The sequence below is a fragment of the Fistularia commersonii genome, chromosome 3, assembly GCF_037954325.1.
Source record: "Fistularia commersonii isolate RoL2024-O1a breed Wild chromosome 3, RoL_Fcom_v1.0, whole genome shotgun sequence".
NCBI classification, from domain to species: domain Eukaryota; kingdom Metazoa; phylum Chordata; class Actinopteri; order Syngnathiformes; family Fistulariidae; genus Fistularia; species Fistularia commersonii.
The window spans coordinates 9,984,527-10,006,267 of record NC_141286.1 but is presented as its reverse complement, the minus strand read 5'-3'; the positions used below and the strand labels follow the sequence as shown (position 1 = coordinate 10,006,267).

At 51.5% G+C, this 21,741-nt stretch overlaps 1 protein-coding gene across 2 annotated transcripts; it reads right to left on the bottom strand.

Annotated features, from left to right (window-relative positions):
- Window positions 1-491: 491 nt before the first annotated feature.
- Window positions 492-21,372, bottom strand: clpb (ClpB family mitochondrial disaggregase). Of its 2 annotated transcripts, XM_086143590.1 has the most exons (16): window positions 20,739-21,372; window positions 20,553-20,604; window positions 18,289-18,375; window positions 14,827-14,930; window positions 13,472-13,600; window positions 10,070-10,167; window positions 9,013-9,127; window positions 5,266-5,343; window positions 3,449-3,504; window positions 3,284-3,328; window positions 2,745-2,906; window positions 2,504-2,660; window positions 2,354-2,427; window positions 2,153-2,272; window positions 886-990; window positions 492-805 (listed from the first exon to the last, which is right to left on the bottom strand). In XM_086143590.1, the coding sequence occupies exons 1-16, from the start codon at window positions 21,190-21,192 to the stop codon at window positions 608-610; spliced, it is 2,034 nt and encodes a 677-aa protein (XP_085999716.1). In that variant the 5' UTR covers window positions 21,193-21,372; the 3' UTR covers window positions 492-607. The 2 variants fall into 2 exon arrangements, with proteins under 2 accessions (XP_085999716.1, XP_085999717.1); XM_086143591.1 differs by lacking the exon at window positions 13,472-13,600 and having other exon boundaries at window positions 20,739-21,370.
- Between the last annotated feature and the right edge of the window lie 369 nt (window positions 21,373-21,741).

Genomic DNA, 21,741 nt, shown 5'->3' with positions numbered 1-21,741 from the left:
GAGAATTTGCCACAAACACACCAAGCGGGGTTACACATGTTGGTGATGGTGGGGGTGTGCAGCATGGAGGTGATCACACACACACACACACACACACACACACACACACACACACAAATCTTTGGCCAGTCACACATGCCTCTCTGCAATCCAAACTTATGTTATCTTTGAATTAATTCACTTTTGATTCACATTTGTGTCATTTGATTTGCTGTCATCTGTCTCCGCTGAACACACACACACAGTCTCTCTCTGCATAAATAGAATCTTTCATAAATATGTTTTGTCTCTCTCTCGCTTATTGCTGTACATTCACTATTAAATAACTAAATAAACCCACGTCGGACACTACAAAATCCTAAGAGCTATCTTGGACCGTGTGACGCTGCATGTAGCGACACGCAGCTGGTGATATGGAAATGCAGCTACGTGCACGTCTCGGGCGTCACGGTTACTGCATGTGAGTTTGGAGTGTGCACGGACACAGTGCATTTGTCAGAGGTATTTTATTTAGTGAGATGTGCTATTGGCGGCCCATCCTCTTGATAGTGTACGATGATGATGATGATGATGATGATGATGATGGGGGAGTAAAGTTCCTGGCGCCTCAGTGTTCGGGGCTGAGCGGCGGGCGGATGTCCAGCATCCTGGACGAGCTGCCCTCCCCGACCACCTCCAGGCGCAGGCTGGGCGCGTTGGGCACCTCCTTGCCCTCGGAGTGGACGGACAGGCGCAGGGTGCAGCCTTTGGGCAGCAGCTCCTGCTCGTACGCCGCAGCAAGCTGGTTCACCACCCGCCGCTCCACCTGCAGGACCAGGTGATCCGTCCTTACAAGAACCAACGACTGAACATTTAACCACAGTGCGATAACAGCGCCACGCTCACCTCGTGCTTGATGGAGCGCGCTCCGTAATGCATGTTGTAGCCGCCCGCCAGCAGATCCAGGACGGGGCGTTCCCACTGAAGAGTGATGTCATGGCGTTGCTTAGCCTGGAGATGTGGGTGGAGGGAGAAGACAGGAGGAGTTAGCTGGGTGGGCTGAACGGGAAAAGGTGGGGAATAATGTAGAGAAATCAAAAATCAGGAGGAGGAAGAGGAGTGGCGCAGCGGGGCAACGTGAAGGACAAAGATCCGCTGCGTGTCTGCAGGCTCTAATCAACAGGCCCCTTAATGCGTTTTAATCAAACAGCAGTCAATAATAATGATCGCCGCCGCTCGTTTAGCTAAAGATGTTAACGCTCCGCAAACACGGTGCCGGGTGTCTCTACGAACACGAGGGCTCCTCGGGTAGCACCGCCAGCCCGGTTCGTCGCCAGCGGCCAACCGTTAACCGATGTCGCCACCGGACGGGAGCGCGCTGAAAACATTAAAAACAAAAATCATCACAACCTCGGCCGGAGCACATCCTCGAGACGCGGCGGATGCAGGAGGATTTAAAAAGGGGCAGACAAATGGAGTCATGAGTCAGGCTGCTGTCAGCTGCCTGCAGGGGCCCTGCGCCGCCTGTCAGGACGCCGGCTGTAATATTAATAATTAAATATTGATGAAGAGTCCACATGTTAAACACTGTAATCGGATTACCGCGAGGAGCGGTGGCACATATTGATCCGCACGTGTTCCTGCAAAGCTCAGCGGCTGCAGGGCGAGGCCTTGCGCTCTCCCTGGAGGACGGCAAAGTTTTTATTTTTTTCTAAAATGTGCCGGGTCGCGGATGCTTCCTCTCCCCCCCTCGCCTGCACGCGGCGGGTGTCCCCAACTCCTCGCTTTATCAAACGTGCACTTCCTGTAAATCTCGTTATTGCTAGTTGGAGGATTTGTCCCACGTTTTGAAATGACATTGAATGCATCATTATGGATATTCATTCATTGTCTATGCAACTTGAGGGTTAAGGGGGGGATGGTGACATTAGGCAAGAGGCGGGGCTTAGCGTGCACCGTCTGGCTTTCGATCACAGGACAACATCTTGACATCCCACTATTCACACCTGCAGACAATTCAGAGACGTTCGAGAACCTGCTGACTGTTTTTGGATTGAAGTAAGAAGACGGAAAACTTGGAGATAATCCAGACAGGATAACATGGGGAGAACCCGGTCATCTGCTGGATTGAGAGCAAAAACACACACACGCACGGACATATGCACACACCAACCTTCTTTGCCCAGAAGTTGAGCTCCTTGCTGACCAGCTGCAGCAGCTCCGAATGGCAAAACGGCAGGAAGTAAACGATTTCATTGATCCGGCCCAGGAACTCATCCCTCCGGAAATGTGCCTGCACAGAAACCGAAAGGGATTGACGACAGCTGGAGCCTGGCAGGGGCCGGTCGTACACATGCACGTGCACATGTATTACCTTGAGGATCGGCTGGATCACAGCGTCTTTGAACTGCCTGGAGATCTTTATGTCGTCACCTTTCTGCACATCCTCTGGAGGAAAAAGGAGAGACCGTTGAGTTGTTGGGATTTGACGGAGTTTGCGATGGGCCTCGCGTTTCCCTCTCACCGAGGTTGTCCGCCAGCTTCCTGCGGCTGACCTCCTCGGCCTCCTGGCGCAGCTGCAGGCCGTGCTGGGCGATCTCCTCGCTGGCCACGTTGGACGTCATGATGAAGATGGCGTCCTTGCATTCGATGGTCTTCCCTTTGCCGTCCGTGAGGCGGCCCTGAGCGGGAGAACAGTGAGCGGGTCAGATAGGGCGCTAACATCTGCTAACATTTCTGCGCTATTAACACACACACACACACACCTCGTCGAAGAGCTGAAGCATGATGGTGAGGACGTCCGGGTGGGCCTTGTCCACCTCGTCGAAAAGGACCACGGCGTTGGGACACGCCCTGAGCAGCTTGGTCAGCTGACCCCCTTCCTCGTGCCCCACGTAGCCCGGTGGCGAGCCGATGAACTTTGCAACCTGTCGGGTGGGGGGGCGTTTAACGGGTACGCAACATTAAGAACCGGCGGAAATGAATAAAACCGGGCGAGACGCGGCTCCAGACAGCAGCAGCAGCCTGAGCCGGGAATTCGAAGTGTTTATCATCGTGGCCGTAATAAGACGGGGCAAAATATGGGGGGAAAACAAAATGATTTCAGTTTTATGCCTCCGAATGAAAATTAATCCAATCTATCACCGCCGAGACAAGACGCTGCGGGTAAAATATTCTATTTAATTAGTAAAAGTTACCTGCTATGTTTTCAAGGCGCATTCACTTCCTGGGCACGTTGACAGAGCAGGTGAGGGATGAAGGGTGTGTGTGCGTGTGCGTGTGTGTGTGTGTGCGCGCATCTTACCTCGTGCTTTTCCTGGAACTCAGACATATCCATCCGGATGAAACCCTGGAATCACATGACTGTTAGGGCGTGTGTGTGTGTGTGTGTGTTACTTGTCATTGCAAGTGAAAAACAAGAATTAAGATTCTTTGGTGTGCGTGTGCGTGCGTGACCCAGCGCACGTACCTTTTTGATGTCCTTGTGCATGTACCGGGCCACCTGCTTGGCCAGCTCCGTCTTCCCTGTGACAGCCAATCAGACGACATGGAGACGTCACTCCATTGCAACCAGCGCTCAAACTACAGTTTGGGGTCCTCTGGGACAATTATTTCGCTCGTTACACTCTTTTTCTCTCTGTCTCCCCCCCCCCCCCCCCTTTCTCCCCCCCAACGCCATCCTCCTTCCGCCTTCTGTCATCTCATTTTATGATTATCTGGAAACTATTTGGCGTGCAAATACTCATATCTGATATTGATGTCTGTTGTTTGGTATGCATATGGGTGTAATGATTGTGTGCGATTGTGTGCGCCTTGTTGCCGTGTTTAATATTGATGTCTCCTGGCCACTGTTTGTTGCTGAAGGCAACAGAGAATATGAACGCGGCGCCTCCTTCATCTATCTCTCCGACCTGTCATTTTGCAATCTCCCCCCTCCCGCCCCCCTCTGTCTGTCTTTCTTCCTCCTTCATCTCCATCTCTTTCAGTTTCCCTGCCGTTCACTCACACACGCTAGAACACACACATGGATTTTTTTTTTTTCTTTTCTTTTTTATACCAGAGTTTTAAAGGGACCTTTAAGTGAATAAATATGATGGGGTGGGGGGTGGGGGACTCCACTTAATATCCTGGAGTGTTATTTAGTTTAAAATTAGTCCAACAAGTCAAATTTTTGTATTTTTGGGGGGGGGGGGGACTGCTGATATGTTTATTAAACTGTTTTAAAATGTATGGCATCACTTTTGATTCTGACCTGAGGCAGCTAAATGAGGAGAAAACAGATTTGTGTGTGTGTGTCTGTGAGAGAGAGAAAGAGAGAGAGAGGGAAAGAAGTTGTGTGTTTGAGACAGTGTTTAAGTGTGTGTATAAATTATCATTATTATTATTAAGTGTATCTGTATATGAGTGTGTGTCTATCTGTGTGTGTGTGTGGGGGGGGCTTGTGCATTTGAGAGAGACAAAGTGTGTGTATGTGTGTGGGAAGGAAAAGAGGTTGTGTGTGTGTGAGAGAGAGAGAGACAGGAGTGAGAGTTGAACCAAAGAAAAATAGATTTTCAGAGAGAGGGAGTGTGTGTGTGTTTGTGAGACGGAGAGAGAGTGAGTGTGTGTGTGACAGAAAGAGTGAGAGAGGGAATGGGGGTGTATGTGTTTTTTGTGTATGCATGAAGGTGTGTGTGAAGCAGAGAGAGAACGCGAGTTAGTGTAAAAAGTCCAAAAGAAAGAGATTCTGTGTGTGTGTGTGTGTGGGTGCGTGCGCACGCACATGCGCTTATTCACATAAAAGTCTTCATTTGGGTGGACGTCAGGCCTGAAACCCCTTAAATTGGATCAACCCCCATCAACCTCCATCTCCCGATCTTTATGTCTTTTTCTTTTTCCTCCTATTGTTAAGTTTTTACCGTTTTCCTCTCTGGCCTCCCTCAGCACTCTCGCTTTCTTTCTTACATTCACATCATAATCACACTGGGCTGAACATGGAGCCGTTGGACTTGTGTGCCGCCGACATCGACCTGCGTCGAGTTGAATGTAAAACTCCTCTTATTTCAAGTCAAGGTGACTCAATTGCGACCCCGCCTTCTTAGAGATTCGGGTGCATCTCGGGACCTTTGTCCTCCACGCCTTTGTCTACTGATTTCTTCTTCTTCCTCTCTTTTTTTAAGCGGCAGCATGAAAAAAACACAAAAAACGCCAGACTTCATAAAGTGTTTGTCTTGGCAGCCGCATTAAAAGACCCTGGGAGAGTTTTGGCAACGGCGCCCGGGTGGAGGGGGGAGATGGGTGATTTACCGATCCCCGACGAGCCGAGGAAGAGGAAAACCAAGGGGTGCTCTTCGTCGTACCAGCCGTTCTCCTTCCGTCTGATGGCTGAGGGGGAGAGGAGATAGACAATCCGTTAGCCAATTTGCATTTGTTGACTCTGCTTTCGCACTGGTCCGAGTTTCGGGGGGGGGGGGGGGGGGGGGGGCGTTGACCCGAGGGGCGGCCGAGAAAAGAGGAGCGGGCGGCGGAGATGGGAAAAGGGTCAGACACGCCGGGTGGAGGGAACAAGGGAGCGAGGAGATAGGAAGCAGAGCAGGAGAGCCAGATGAGAGACCTCCAGAACGCCACCCTCGTACCTCTCCTCCCCCCACAGTCAGTGGGGCCATTAGCCTGCCGTAATTGTGTTAGCCTCGCTGGCGCGGCCAGGGCGAAATCAGTTTAGCATGGATCGCAGCCTCACACACACACACACTGAAACACACACGTTTGCTTAAAGAGGAGTGCCTACCCAACCCTGCCATCACCCCAGCAACCAACCGCACGCACACACACACGCACAAAGACGAGATGATGAGATGGATCGGAGGGGAGCGGGGAGAGTGTGTTTGGCGGCGGTTTGGGACGCTAAAATGCAGGAGCAGACACGGGGGGGGGATGAGGTGGGGGGTCCATCTGAACCCCCAACCTGTTGAGAAGTTGGAGTTGGGGCAGTAGATGAGCAGGGACACGCTGTTAGCACAAGAGCTAGTTAGCAGGAGGCTGCTACTGCTGTTTTCGGCGCTGCAAAGAGGCCTGATGTCTGAAATTCAGTGTGTGTTTGTGTGTGTGTGTGTGTGTGTCAGATGAGGGCAGGTTGTAATGCACATCTTTACTGTTCATGGTTACCTATTTACCTTGCAGTTATCAGCGTCACAAACATCCGCGGTCATTAGCGTCATACACACACTTTATCAACAGCAATCACGCCAGTGTATGAAAGTGTGTGTGTGTGTGTAGGGGGGGGGTTGTGTGGCTGAACTAGCAACACCAGGTATTTGATATAAATAAAAAACAAAATCAAAGATTTGGAAAAACATGATATTTGGGATTAGAGTGAAGGTATGATTTAATCTGGGCCCGAAAGGTTCCCTGGACGGCCAATCAGATGGGTCCGTGATGGAAGACGATTCATTCATCCATTCACCGGTTTAACCTGCTCACAGGGTGGCCAATCACAGCTGGGATTAACCAAGAGGCGGGGCTTAACCTGGACGGGTGACCTGTCAATCACAGGGATGCGTATAGCGCTGTCCAACCACTCACTCTTGTTCACACCTACGGTCAATTCAGTCTTCAGTCTGTAACACACAGATGACCGGCGGGCGTCACATGGTTTCCATGGTTGCAACCGAACCGAGCCGTGATAGGGGGAGGCTGCCGCCCGGGGGCTCTCTTTCCGCCGCGGATTCGGCGAGGCGGCGGCGATAAGCTGACAGTAACTCGGCCGGAGAAGAAAGGCAGCGGTAGGAGGAAGGAGGAGGTCGGGGGTGGGGAGCGGAGGGAGGAGCGCGGATAATCGGAGGACGAGGGGAGATAAAGAGGGGAAGGATGGAGGAGCGATGGAGATGAGGAGATAGGGAATAAGGGGGGGGGGACAAACGAGTGTGTCAACAATGGCCGCCGGGATGAGAAGTGACAAGAGGGCCTCGGAAGCGGTGTGTGTGTGTGTGTGTGTGTGTTATCAACAGTCGCGCGGATGACAGCGTAACCTTCGCCGGGCCTGAACTCCGGCTGACGGAGAACGACTTTGGCAGAAGGGCACGGTGACATTTCTCAGAGGAGTCTGACAAGAACAAGGAGAGGGAGAAGACGCAAAACAAATGAACACTCTCTCTCACACACGCACATGCGCACGCGGACACACACAAGCACACACTCACTCAGCGGTGTGTATCGCACAGGTCTGGTTGGCTCTAACACGATTACAGTGGGATGATTCTCTTCAATAACTCTTAGCCCTGAGAGCTAAACCAGGATCAATCTAACCTTCTTCCTGTTTGTGTGTGTGTGTGTGTGTGAGTGTGTGTTTGTGTGTTTCGCTCACAGCGGGCAGTACATTGCTGGAAATTGAGCCCGAGGGCGTCTGAGAGCAGAACATCTGCAACCTGTAAAACTTGCAGAACAGAAACAGTTGTTTTCCCTGAATCTTGATTAGACAAATGAACGAGTTGATTGACGAAACTCATTTTCGCTGCCAAACGGTTAATTTTTATTTAGGCAAAATATTAGGGTGATATGTGAAGGATATTCTGGCCTTGCAGTCATTAGAAACGATTTCACTCGATTGTGGGAGGGGCTAGTCCGGGGAAGTGGGTGTGGTGTGCATTGTGTGTGTGTGTGTGTGTATACGAAACTGTTGTACTTTCAGTGTGCAGCTGATGGACTTACGTAACATCCGCCCGGGTAGCAGGCATCCTCTGCCCACGCTCCTCCCAAGAGAAGGAAGCGATTATCTGCAGATAACGTGGAGTGCACCGCAACCCCCCCCCCAGCACAGCTCCAGCCCCGCTTCCTCCCTGTGACAGGATGCCGGGTTTGGACAGCGTCCACTTGTTTCGGCCTAACAAATAGATAAATAAAACCGCAGAGACGCGAGCGCGGCGGATAATGTGTGGATTGAGGTTTATCACTTCCCTCTGCACGCCGCTCCCCGTTGATATATTCGCTCTAATATTTCTCTGGGATCAATAAACCCGTCCGTCATCAATGCGGCGCCGTTTTTCCAGGGCTTCAAGGACAATTTGCCACGACAACAACGACCATCTATCACCTCGCCAAAGACCCCGCCCCCACCGCCGACTGTCTCTGCAGCAGGGGTCATTTCCGCACAAGCTAGCATCAGTTCCACATGACACCCATCGCCTTTGGATTGTTTTCACAAATCTAGGCGGGAACTGTTCTTGTGACGGCACATGGTATCTCTCCCAGAACGAACAAACGAACAATGACACACACACGAACACAGATCAATACATGGCCTCCATGGATGCCCGGTGTAATATCAGCTCTTTACTGTCTGCTGTGTTATTGTGCTCTAACTCATCCTCCCCTCCTCTTTGCATTAGACTTGCCCCTCTCCCTTACTTTTGCACCTCTCCGTGTCTCATCTGCAACCCCATCTCTCCCTCCCTCCCTCCCTTCATCACTCTCCTTGATTCCCATCCATTCCAAAACCCTCTTTGGTAAGTAGATCAGCGGCGCAGCTTGGGCGGAGCGGAGATGCAGAAGGTGCATGGAGGCCATAAACTCAAAAGTAGTGAGAGTCGGGGAGGGGGGTGAAGGAGAAAAGAGTGCACGCGGGTGGAGATGGGAGTGTTTAAAGAGATGGAGATGGAGGAGAGAAAGCCAAAAGGGAAGAGGGGGAGAAAAGAGGGAGGGAGGGAGGGAATCTGTACTATGTCTCCTCTCTCTGTAATCGTGTTAACTGGCGGCTCCGAGCCTGGCCTCTTCAGCTGTCTCTCTCTCTCTCTCACACACACACACACACACACACACACGCGCACACACAGCACCTGTGTACATCTGACAGACAGCTCATTCATCACAATTAACCAATTACAGCCTCCGCCGGTCTGTCTGAGTCCGCCTCCTGCTCGAGGAGAGCCAGGGATGGAGGGAGAGGAGGAGGGTGTAATAGAGGGGGGAGTGAAACGAGAAAGAGGAGTCTTGGTTTCTTGAAAGTACACAGCGATGTTTCTCAGCAGGTGTCTGCCCGTCGGCCGGGAGGCATCGTACCTGAAGCCACGGTATTTATGGCCCCTTCCTGTCCAATGATGTGCTCCTTCAGCCTCCTCTCCAGGGGGAACCTCCTCCTCTGCTCTGCCTCTCGCCGAGCCTGCGCCTCCTGGAACTGCACAGGTGGAAAAAAGAAAAAAAAAAAAAAATTTAAATGAATTTAAAGCCTTGGTGGAGGTACATCACCACCAAAGTTCTCCTTGCAGCCCCCGGGAGTTTTATTTCAAAATGCGACATCAGCAAAGACCCCCAATTGAAGCAACCGGATGCTTTTATTTTGAAAGGGAGGAAGTGAACACTTGGTGGCTAATATTTAAAGCTGTGTCTGACATAGGCGTTGTTTATAATAGCTCCCTCCATGCCGGAGTGGTGAGAATTCGGCTGATCACCCGATCACCATGGAACAATAATCAATCGATTACTTTGTGTGTTTTTCTTCACCTCCCGTCTGTGATGGCGGGGAAGCGGCGGCGGGAAAAGGTTTTCGCTTCCTGCGACGAGCAGCTCATAAATCTATGGAGGAAACGGTCGACAGGCTAATTGCTGGTTTGAGATGACCATCGGTCTCGGCCCCTGGTTTGCTTTATCGGTCACTCGACAGACATCAGCCCTCAGCTGCTTCCTGCACTCTTCGCCTCGCATCTGAAATGTTTATCACTCTGTAATAACGCTGGTATGAGCGAACATTAACCTGAATATGGGATTAAATTTGAGTCAAGCTGCAATACGTTGGTGTCGGTGTGTCGATAGAGTTCCTTTCCTCCTCTTAACCCCGTTTAACCTCCGTCGGCTTTCACGTCTCCGACCGCTCAATAGCACCTGTCACTCACTTGCCGGCGTGACACAAACCTCCTGGAGAGAGAGAGGGGGTATGTGTGTGCATGTGTGTGTGAGCGTGATGGCGAGTCAATGACACAGATGTATGTGGCGGGTCACACCGGCCGGAAATCCAATCGCTTGTTTGTCTGGAAAATAATGGTGGTTTAATTGTTTTGGCTCCGGCTGCCACCATGTGTATGGGTGTGTGTGTGTGTGTGTGTGTGTGTTTGTGTCGTACCTTGCCCTCCCACTCTTGCAGCACTGAGGACACCTCTCCCTCTTTGGCGTACGCCCGTGCTGTGTGTCCCAAGCCGTTGGTTTGCAGGGGGTTGGCACCTGTATGCAAGCGTGCACGCACAGACACATCCTTTAGGGACTTTAAAATCAATAAAATCAGAAAAAAAACAAGAAATAGCTAAAAGAATAGATATTTATTAAATGTAAGTGCTACATTATCACACAAAAGAAAAAAAGTTGTACATTTTTTAATGTTAAGATTCAGGAAATGCATTAGCCCCCCCCCCCCCCCCCCCCTCGGATGCAGGATCCAAATGGCAATTATTATTTTGTAATAAAAGGGGGGTGGGGGTGAGAGGTCACATGAGTTCAGGGGTCACGGCGGCTGACTGCTGTGAGGGAGGCGGGCCAAGCAATGAACCGGCAGGGGGTTTCATATCTGCAACACGTGCCAATAACACCAAAATCCACACAGCAGCCCCCCAGGACCCCCATAAAATCCATACACACTGCAGGTTGTTGCAGCATGGATGTTTGTGTGTGTGTGTGTGTGTTTGGAGTCTGCTAGCGCTGGACTGCCGAGGCTGGGTGTCAAGGGCCCTGACTCAGGGCGACTGCCCTGATCCAGCGTGCATGTTGCGCGTGCATCCATCGGCTAAACACATCCAAGAGCTTAGAGAAGTTGCAAACCTGAACGTCTGTGTTGTTTTGTTGAATTAAGCTAGCTTGGATTTTAGCCTAGCGCTATGATGCTGTCAGATTGGGCGATTTTGGGCATCAAAAAGTGAGGAGCATCTCTGGAAGAGTTTTCCTGAAGAGCCGTTGAGAGGTTTCGCACCTGGCTCTCCACTCTGATGCCCCTGATGCCTGTCACCACAGGTGTGTGTGTGTGTGTGAATGTGTGTAGTGGAGAAGATAAGACTGAGTCAACTCGCCTGGGCTCGAGGAAGAGAAGCTGAAAGCGTGAAAGTGTGACGGTATCTGAAGGTCCTTTTACTTTCAGATTACCCCACCACCACAACCCTGGTGCCCGACGCACACCCGCCAAGGACCGACCTCTCAATCGCTAACCCCCCCCTTCCCCTCCCCGTGACGGTGTGTTTTCAGTCAATACAGATACGGATCTGCTCCTGCGACCGCAGAGACTCATAATCACTGCGGCAATTATCGATAAACCCCTAAATTTTGCGACCCGCTCACGGGGATATTGATCCCCGGCTACAATACGGCGGCATGCCCCGCCGCCCTCCGAAAAACACGAGGTGGGAGAGCAATAAAGCAGCCACACACACACACATACAGACACACACACACACAGACACGCGCACGCCCGCGCGCCCTGGACATAATAAATAGTGTCATTTAGGGCTTTAATATCAGGCCAACCCTCTGGGCCATGGCACTTTATAACAGGATCAACACTAATGACACACACATGCACTCACTCACACACATACACATGCACTCACACAGGGTTCCTTCATTAGGAGTGCTTTAGTTATGCCTATTAGGGTATCCTCCCCTTTCCTATTTCCTCCTCCCTCTCTTTCAAAGCAGCTGGTGGGAGAGGGCCCCTGCTGGTCTTTGTGCGTGTGCATGCTTGCGTGCGTGTGTGTGTGTGTGTGTGTGTGTGTGTGTATTCTTGTATCTGTATTGTGTGTACCTCTGAGCGTGTGTGTCTCTTCTGGCCACCTACCACCTACGGAGTAGTCCATTACCGAGGGCCACAGGGGTCTGATGCCCAGCCCGGGGGAAAAAGGACAGAGAGAGGCCTCTCCAGGTAGGGGCCGGGCGGGGGGGAGGGGGCCCGAGGCTGCGCCCGGAGACGGTGATGGATGGAGATGTGAGTCCGGAGGCTGGCTGAGGCCAAAAGAGCAAAACCCACGGCGACCAGGGGGGCAACACGGACGTAAACAAGCACAGGGGAAATAACTAGGTGGTATAAGGACAGCTCACACACACACACTGGATACACGGATGTCCTGAAGCTGTAGCGGCTTATAAGATTTCCTTGATGTGGGGGTGGGGACGTCGCTTTATCAAGAATAGTGAAGCCGTGATTAAGAACCCAGATGTTTCACCCCCAAAAAAAGGCACGTCCTTTCGCAGAGGCCAAGGCGGAGTCTGTCAAAAGTATGATGTCATGATTTATATTGGCCTGGATGGCGGCGCCGAACACGGCGGCCCGGCCGGACAAGCGAGGGTGAAGCCCGCTCCTTAATCTGATTGCCTCGAAACAAATGTCTCTGCTTCGTGAATTTTCTTGCCTTTTTAATTCCAAAAGATGCCCGGGCAGAGGGAAAAAAAAAAGAAAAAGGGGTCGGGGGGGGGACAAAGACGGGGTGATTTGTTTAAGTGTGCTCTGGGAGGACGGGGGGCCACACCGCCGGCCGCCAGACGGGGCCTTGGATGCACCATCCATCATAAACATAAACAAGGCCTTGATATTAGCTAGTGTTTTATGCGTGTGTATGTGTGTGTGTGTGTGTGTAATGGTGGGTTATTTAAAGTATCTTGAAAAAAAAGCCGCAGGGAAAGAAAAACTATTACTGAAGCCCTGCCATGAAGCATCGCCCAGAAACTCGTCTTTGTCAAAGGGACACTAACTGTTCATGAACGTATGAATTATTTTATCATTATAATAGAGGACAGGTGGGTGCACAAACACACACACACACAAACATGCATGCATGCATGCACACACACTTCCTGTGGCGTTACCCCAAGGGCATGTTCTGCTTGGAGGTCACAGTTCAACGAGGCCTGGCTTGTTTAAGAGCTGCTCGCCTGGAAACTGAGGGGAAATTCTGCCCTCGGGGTCTTTGAGAGTGTGTGTGTGTGTGTGTGCAATTGCTGGTGGCTGTGTCAAAGACAGGTGCCAGAGCCTGATGTTCGATGGCTACAGGATATGAACAAGTGATCAATTTCAAATGTGCAGTGCATGAGGGGATGCAGGCGGCTGTTTTTTTTCTCTGTACCTCCAGATAAGATGTGATCTAAGCAAATCAGTTTGGATCCGCAACAAAAATATCAGTTAAATATTATGCAATAAATAGGAAAAGACATTATGGTTCGGCTCCAACTGTTTGGCCAGAGCCCCCGCGTCCAACAGGGGGCAACACCTCTGGGGGGGTATAATAGCCAACTTGTTCTATCAGAGAATCAAATGATTCCTTTCTTTGCTTTGCGACTTCCACCCTCCCACCTGAGCATCGAGGCAGGAAAGGGTGTGGCTAAGTCATCACCATGGCAACCTGTCCTGCCAATGGACTCTTTAAATTGACACTTTGGAATTGCTGTATGTCAGCCAATATTGAACACGTGAGTGCTAATGCTACATTGGAAGAAAAAAATTGTGTGTGTGTGTGTGTGTGTGTGTGTGTGTGAAAAGGGGATGCTCTACCAGCCTCTAGCAGCACACGGACAGTGTGTGGGTCATCGGCCAGCGTGGCGTAGTGAAGTGGCGTGCAGCCACGAAAGCCAGCCCTGCTGCTGAGCCTGCTGCTGAATTCATCCTCCCTGGACACCAGGACTGCAGGGGGGAAGAGAAAGATAACATCTCAACTTCTCTGAGAAGATCTTCTTGACGTGTCTGAGGTGACCACACGGCTTGAACATGTTATGGCACCTCAAGCCGATGTGGTTTCTGCACGATCCATGCATGTCGTCAATACATGATCTACTCAATGTGTGTGCGTGTGAGTGTCAGATGATGATGACTGCACACACACACACACACATACAGGTGAATGGTTTCCGTGGTTTCGGAGCAGCTAACCCGCCCGGTGGAGCGTGTGTGTGTGTGTGTGTGTGTGAAGGTGGTGGGGGATGCTGCAGCGCCGCCTCCTGTTTAGTATCACATGTCTGAACTCCAAACACAGGTTCTCCTTCCCCGCTCATGATGCTGCCGATCGTTCTCCTTTCCGCCCTTCCGTCATCCTCTCTTATTTATTTTTTTATTTCCCCACCTCCTTCCTGGGCTCTTTGTTATCCATCAGCTCCTCTCATCGCTTGTGCCAACTTCCTCTCTCGTTCATTTCCCGGCCTCCTCTCTCTCATCATCCCGCGCCATTTTCATCAATCTCCCCCTCCCTCCCCCGCATGCCATCTCCTTCCTTCTCCTCCATCCACCCGCTCACTTCATCCTCCACTCCTGGTCCTCTCCCCTCTCTCATCCTCATCCCCCCACCTTCTCCTGTCCTTCATCAGTCTTCCTCCATGCGCACCACCCTTTTTCTCTATTTTAACAACAGTTTCTCTCTGCTTTGTCTTTGTGTGTGTGTGTGTATGTGTGTGTGTGTGTGAGAGAGAGAGAGAGAGAGAGAGAGGGCGGGATAATCATAGCTAACCCAATAAAGCGTCACACAGACCCCCCTAGCCCATCCATCAGCGTGCGTCTGGGAAACGCTTCCCCACGCTGTGCGGCCCCACGTGGACCCAAACCTGACAGCCATATAAATGTCTGCAATATACATATCCCATATAAATATGTCTGCAGAAACCCAACCCGGGCAGTGGAGGTGGGGGGCGGGGGGGTGCACACACTTACGTGTGTGTGTCTGTGCTTGCTTTGAGTGTTTGCTCTGTTCATAGGCTCCAAACAAAAACAAATCAAGAAAATGAATAATACACGTGAAATGTGTGCATTCATGTTAATCCTTATGCAAATTGTAAAACCTCATGATGTGTGTTTACATAGGATTCATATGTGTGATATAAACGCCGCTGGCCGCGGACGGCTGTTATTGTTATCGTCACCTTCCAGTGAGTGGATCCCCTTCTCCCGTGACGTGTCATATACGTTATTGAAGTTGTCGCCGGCGTTCGGGTCAGCGCCGGCCTCCAGGAGCACCTTCACCACGCTGCGGAGACACAGGGCGTTAGCGCTCACGCTACTCTTAACCTTGTTCTGTTATATAACCGCTGGTCACGCGTTTTCAGACTGCCGCCCCCCCGCCTTGTATCGTACATGTGTTTACAATGTCGGGGTCAAGGGTCAGGCCAGTTTCCGGCTAAGCAAGGCGGGTGTGTGTGCATGTGTGTGTGTAGTCCTTCATTGGAGCGTACGGCAAACACCCGAATACCTCGGCAACACCACTCACTGTGACCCCGCCGACATTCCAGGTACCGTCACTCCCGCTACGGGACACACACACATGCCCACACACACATACACACAGACACGTATGTGGGGGCTCTTTGCCCTCACCATCTCGAACATGGGTGATGGCTTTGACATTGAGACGGACACGCATATGGGTGTGCACAAAAGATCGCTGGCCTAGCCGAGCCAACTGGGGAGGGCCTGGAGGGGCTGGGGAGGCTGATGGCGAGCACCGGTGTGCTTTTGCAACTGCAGCTCGGTTATTCTCAAAGAATCCCTGTTTAATTACCTTTGAAATGTGAATCAAATTAATTATGCGAATAATAACAATGAGAAGAAGATGTTGCGAAAAACACATTCAAGATTTAAAAAAAAAAAAGCATTGTATGGTGCCCGGATAAAACGATAGCAAGTTTCTTTTCATGTGTGTGTGGAGGGGGGTGGGGGGGGTTGATCACATCTTTGTGTCTGACCTTGCCAGGGTGGCCTATCGAGGGGTGTGTGTGTGTGTGGGTTGGTGGTCTTTTGTTACTGTATCACTGGGACCCGGGGTCTTGACCCGCGGAGGGCTCTCCTCTCACCCCCGCAAGCACTTCTACAAACACGCTGTTGCACCTCAGACACATGTGGACACACACACACACACTGGGCAAAGTTGTGTGAAACGGTGCTGAAGGGGTTAACGGCATCAGAAAGGTAAACACGCAGGGATAAAGGAGCTGGAAAAGTTGCGGGGAAGAGGCGGAGGAGGAGGTGGAGAAGGAGGAGGAGTGGATGGAAGTGCAGCTGAAAAGATGAAAGGGGCAGATTCGATTAGAAAGGACGACGCCGAACCTCCGGAGCTTTGCAAAACACTTTATGGTTTTACTAATCAACTGACGATCAACTGGCTAACTTTGTTTGGGGGCGGCGTAGGCGGAGAAGTGCGGCGCTAATTTACGGGGCCAAACCAAAGGCATTCAGAGGTTGATTGGGTTTATCAGACATTTTAATTTTTTTTTTTTTTTTTAAATGGGGTGAGGCCCACGAAGACAGTTGCTTGGCAGTTTGGAGGATGGTCCGACCTCGGTGGTCCTGGAGGGAGGCGGCATCTCACTCCGGGGCAAGTTAACTGAACGGGAAGTTCGGCAGCAGCTTAATGAGACGGTGCTGCTGAGGTTGTTGAATTTTTTTGCCCGGGCTAAATGGATGGAGGTGGAGGCGGTGGCGGGGGCAGCAATGGCTAGCGGCCCTAGAGGAAGGACAGGAAGCGCTGTAATGGACACCTGAGACGAGCTGACCATCCATGTCTCTGACCACCTGGCCCCGCCGTTGGACCTCACTTGACCCCCCTCACCTGCAGCCGGGGTTGACGGGAGGGGCGGCCTTGATGGTGTTTTCCTGTTATGGGAATGCGCCGTCGCCGCGGCAACCACGGAGCTGACAGAGAACCCTCACAGTGGTGCGGTGCCGTGGAGAGGAATAACACAACAGCAGCCCGTTTTTTTGTTGTGATGGCTGGTCTTCTGAGGGAATACGACTTGAAATTGATGCCATCACCGAACGCGTTGCATGTAATCAGAATAATTTGGAGGGGGGGGGGCTTTTCTTTAATGCCCGCAGTTAATCCCGAACCCATAATCCCACTCCATATCGCTCTCAACCACCTCACGTTTCCTCAATCTCCGACCCGCCCCCATCGCCCGGGGTCAGTTGCTCCTCAGACAGGTCGGAGCGATCAACAGGCGTTACACTCGGCTAAGCACTCATTGTGCACGTGAATGCAGCGAGGGAGGGCCTCGGGGCGAGAGAGAGCGATGGAGATGGGCATTGTGAGCTAAAGAGTGCAAACAGTGGGCCGGGCCCTGCGCCTCCCCGATTGAGCCCACATCAAAGCTAAGCAAACACACACACACACACACAAGACCGATTGTTGCCCTCTGCCTCCAGCATCCGCACCACCAACCCCACAGCGCCCGGCCATAGGTTGCAAATACCGTTTGTTGATGATGGTTGGCATGTGATTATCAGGTCAAAGGGGTGTGTGTGTGTGTGTTTGTGTTTGTGTGCGCATGCACACGGTAGCACCTTAGGCTAGACTTCATGATAAATGTTTCCCGTGTTTTTTTCACTTACCGACTGTAAATAAAGTTGCGCATGACTGAGTAACAGGGTTGTTAGATTTAGGAAAATAAAGGTAAAACCCCTGATTTAGGGTGTGTCTGTTTATGCACGCATTCACACACGTGCATCCTCCCGTGCATGTGTGTTTGCGTGTGTGTTTTGCGAGTGGATATGAGCTCATGAGAGATGGAGATGCATGAGTGATGTGTGTGAACCAATGTTCTGTCTTCCCTGCAGCGGCGACTGCTCCCCGGGGGGGTTGGAGGATGGAATTACAAAAACAAGAGTGTCACCCCCTCGCTGAGTTATAGCACTCATAACACACACACACACACACACACACACACATGCGCACACGCAGTAGCGCAGCAGCTGCATGCACAGAAACAAATTGCAGCCGGGCCCTTGCAAAGACACGTCACGTCATTGAACGGGATACGACGCACTCATCACGCCTCGACAGTCATTCAGCACACATTGCGCCCAAACATCAACACAGCGAACGGTCATATGAGTATCATGAGATGTTTTTGTACAATAGAAAAGCTTGAAAGCATGCAGGTATAGCTCTGGCTTCTATTTCATATTTGAGATGCGTTCATGGTGGGCTTGGAAAACTTAATTTTTCTGGGAGATAACATGATGAATGTATGAATATTGGAGGAACCGTTACATGTGTGTGTCTGTGTGTGTGTGTGTGTGAGGACCTTAAACAAAAAAAAAAAAAAAGTGACCAGAGTCCTGATGGAGGGGGGAGAAGAAAAAAATCTGTTGAAATTGGATTTGGCCTGGTCTTAACCTCGGCCCCTTTCTGTGTTGTGTGTGTTCTGGGGGCCAGGAGGCTAATTTAATTTGTAGGGATGGAGCAATGGGTGTGTGGGTGTATGTGTGCGTTGGGGGGGGGGGAGTTGGCGTTGTAAAGACCGTCTGTCACCCTGAAAGTTGCACTGCAAGAAAAAAAAAAAAAAAAAAAAAAAAAAGACCTACTGTAACAAGTGGAGTGACACACACACCTGTAATGGCGGTTCATGGCGGCCACCATGAGTGGCGTCCAGCCCAGGCGGTGGCGGTGATTGGGGTCCTCACCCTCCTTGAGCAGCCTGGCGGGGGGCGAGAAAAACACAACGTGACTAAACGCCGGGTTTCCTTGAAGGTGTCACTGCTGGCGCGGATTGATGTTGAGCCGGTTGGCCTAAAAAGACAGCGGGTCACACAAAGACGTGGGGGCAAGCGATACATCTGGCCGGCTGTCAGTGGCGGGTTATACACTCGCACTAAACCAGCCGGCGCAGTCTTTATCTGATACCACACACACATACACACCTCCAAAGACCAGTCTAAGTGTATCAGCCAGGTGTGTGTTAAGTTTTCATTGCCCGAGGGTGCAGCATCAGGTTGTGTGTGTCCGTCTGTCGTTTTCTGCGCCGGGCTCACAGACGGAGTGTGTGTTTACAGTCAACACAGCGGCCTCTGTCCGCTTGGCTCAAATCTCTGGCTGCTGCAGAGAGAGCTAAAAAGCTTGACGGCGAGCCTTGTGCGCGTCGTGCCGGCTAAATTTACTGGAGCTCAACATGCGGCTTTTGACCAAATCGTGACAGCCGAGTTTGGCCCTACACAAAAGAAATGTGAATGCGTCTAATTTTGAATAACTACCCGCGTCACTATTTCCTGGATGATCCGTGAGAAAGAGGCAGGAGGAAAAAAAAAAATTTTTTATATTTTTTTAGAATACTTAAATGGTGTCACCGCAGCTGCGGATGAAACTGATCTCTCCAGCACTTTGAATGCATTTGCAAGCCGCGCTCTCACCTGGACCATCTGTCACAGTCGCGGGAGGCAGAACGGCACCCGGCACATGGAGGTGCACGCTGCTGTAGAGCGCCGTGCATGACGAAAGGCACAGCAGGTACTTGAAAATGTGAGTCCTATACTAATGATTACACAGTGTTTCTGAAAGCTCAATTCAGGTTCATGACCTTCTGGGCATGCCTGCAGTTTAAGTGTACCCATGCGCACGTGTGTGTGTGTGCGTGTGTGTGTGTGTGTGTGTGTGTGTGCACGTGTGCACCGTTAGACTCTTTGCACCTTTTTTTGCACTTACTTATGTTTTGTAATGCTATCTTGTCATAGAGACAGATGGAGCTGAGAGTGACTTCAGGCCTGGTAGACGACCACACACACACACACACACACACACACACACACACACACACGCGCACGCACACACGCGCACGCACACACGCACGCACGCACGCACACGCGGCCTCCTGTTGTATCCTGCTACACCACAGCTTTTGTTCGGTCTGGAACAGGGAAAAACATTTAAAGGAGCTGCAACCTGTGGGAGTTTGCAGGAGCAGCCGCAGATCCAGCCGCGGGTTCATTTTACACCTCCGATGCCCCACTGGGGTCTCTGGCCGGGGGCCGATTCCACGGCGGGAGGCCCCAGCTGCACATGTACCAGTCGCCAACCCTCGAGATTTTAACATTGAAAAAATGGGGGGCACCACCACTCATGTGCAGTAAATGAAAATAAAAATCCTGATGCCATAAAATGTAAAACACAACATGAGTGGTCCAGGTTAGGATTCTTCACCTGGCTGCAGGGCCGCTCCCAGGGGCCTCACCTGTGCGGACGTTGGGACACTTAAATAATTTAAAAGATGAAGTGGGATCATCCAGATTTAAAGAAACACTCAGCTGAAGGCCTTCAAATCAAATATCTCCCCTGGTTTTCAACCCCCCCCCCAAAAAAGGCAGCGCCACGATAGAAAGTCCTTTTCCTCCACCTGCTGGTTGAGAGTCAGAACTGCAGCTGGACAGGTGTAACCCTGTTTGATGAAAAGCTCGTTTGAAAACCGCTCCTCGAAAACTGAGGAGCAGGATCTTTAACAGCTTGGATGGAGGTCCAAGGATCTCACCTGCAACCTCCGCAACCTTGCAGACCTTTCACACCTTCTTGCTCACTTTGGACCCTGTTGCCCTGCAGCATCATCAAGAACCCCTCCCACACACCTCACACCTCCGGCCGAACTCAACGGCAATATCACACACAAACACACACACACACACACACATCCCAGCATGCAATGGGCAGGACGCAGAGTTTAACCTGGATGGGTCACCTGTCAATCACAGAGCCACATTTGGAGACGTCCAACCCTCTCATTCACACCTGGGAGACAATTTAGGCGTTTTAGGTGAACTTGCCGTCTTCGGAGGATGGAGAAGGCATATGTGTGTGTGTGTGTGTGTGTGTGAGTGTGAGTGTCATCACCTGGCCACATCCTGGACGTTATTGGTCCTTGCTGCCTCCAAGAGAGCGTCACCTTGTCGTCCAGGAAGGGAGAACACAAGAGTAAGGAAGGTATGAAGATATGAGATAAATTAAAGTTCTCCAACATGAAAGGCACCTCAAATCATATTATGAGGAAACCTAATTCGTGGACCGGTTCTGTCATACCTTTGTTATCAGAGTCCTTCTTCAGGCAAAGGGCAACGGCAGCGGCGGCGGACAGAGCCCCCCCGACAGCGGCCCCCGCCCGGCCAGCTCCCCGACCTTCGCCCCCGCCGCCTTGCCGGCACGTCTCCCAGTACAGGTCGTTATTGCGCCCCCTACTGGCCAGGGCCGCCCAGGAGCTCCGGCGGTTCTCAAGGCTCGAAAGCCACCTAGGGGCGAGGTGGTGGTACTGCACCGATGGGTTCACGGCGGAGGCGACGGCGGCGGCGGCGGCGGCTGGATCCTCGGTCAGAATCCCGCGGCGGGAGACGCGGGAGGTGGAAACGATGGGGTTACGGTTGTTCTCCGGTGTTTCCCGGACGTTCTGACCGCCGGTGCCTGTCTGCAGGACGCGGCTGCAGGGCGACAGGCTCCGCGACCTTCGGGCGAGCAGCCTGCCGGGAACGGAGGACAGCATGGCCGGAAACTCACCGATAAACGGGGGCTAATCCCTTAGTCTAGCGGTAATCCCGGGAGATTAAGAAAAACTCACGGTCCCGCCGTGATTTCCGACGCGAAAGCCGCTTTTCCCCGCCGACCGTTGGCAGCGGGACGCAAACAACCGTTTCACCTTATCGATGTCGCTGGAACCCCGCGCGGTGCGTTATGGGATATGTCGTTTTAAAGCGGTACTCCGATTTTTCCGGTGCCATGGCAACAGCGTAGGTTAACCGTTTGACTCGGCAAAGAACAACGCGTTATGGTCTGTGATGATGACGGATTTAAACGGGTTTTTGTTTTTATGTTACATTACACATTTTAAATATAAGAGGAAATATGGCTCGCGTCTCAGTCGTATTAAGAGACGCGTCGCATCTTTATATTCTGTCAGAATACTATGGTATGTTCTAACAATGTCGTCCCTTCCTGAAACGGGAAGTGCTTTCTATGGTTTTTACACCTCAAACTAACTGTTTGTTTTCGGCTCGAGTGTAAGTTTTTGTGTGTGTGTGTTTGTGTGTCATGT

Coding starts and splice junctions, on each gene's coding strand:
- clpb (XM_086143590.1), bottom strand. CDS start 21,192: ATGCTGTCCTCCGTTCCCGGCAGGCTGCTCGCCCGAAGGTCGCGGAGC. Junction 14,931..18,288: donor GCCATGAACCGCCATTACAG/GTGTGTGTGTCA, acceptor GTGTCTCCGCAG/CGTGGTGAAGGTGCTCCTGG. Junction 991..2,152: donor TCAACTTCTGGGCAAAGAAG/GTTGGTGTGTGC, acceptor CCACATCTCCAG/GCTAAGCAACGCCATGACAT.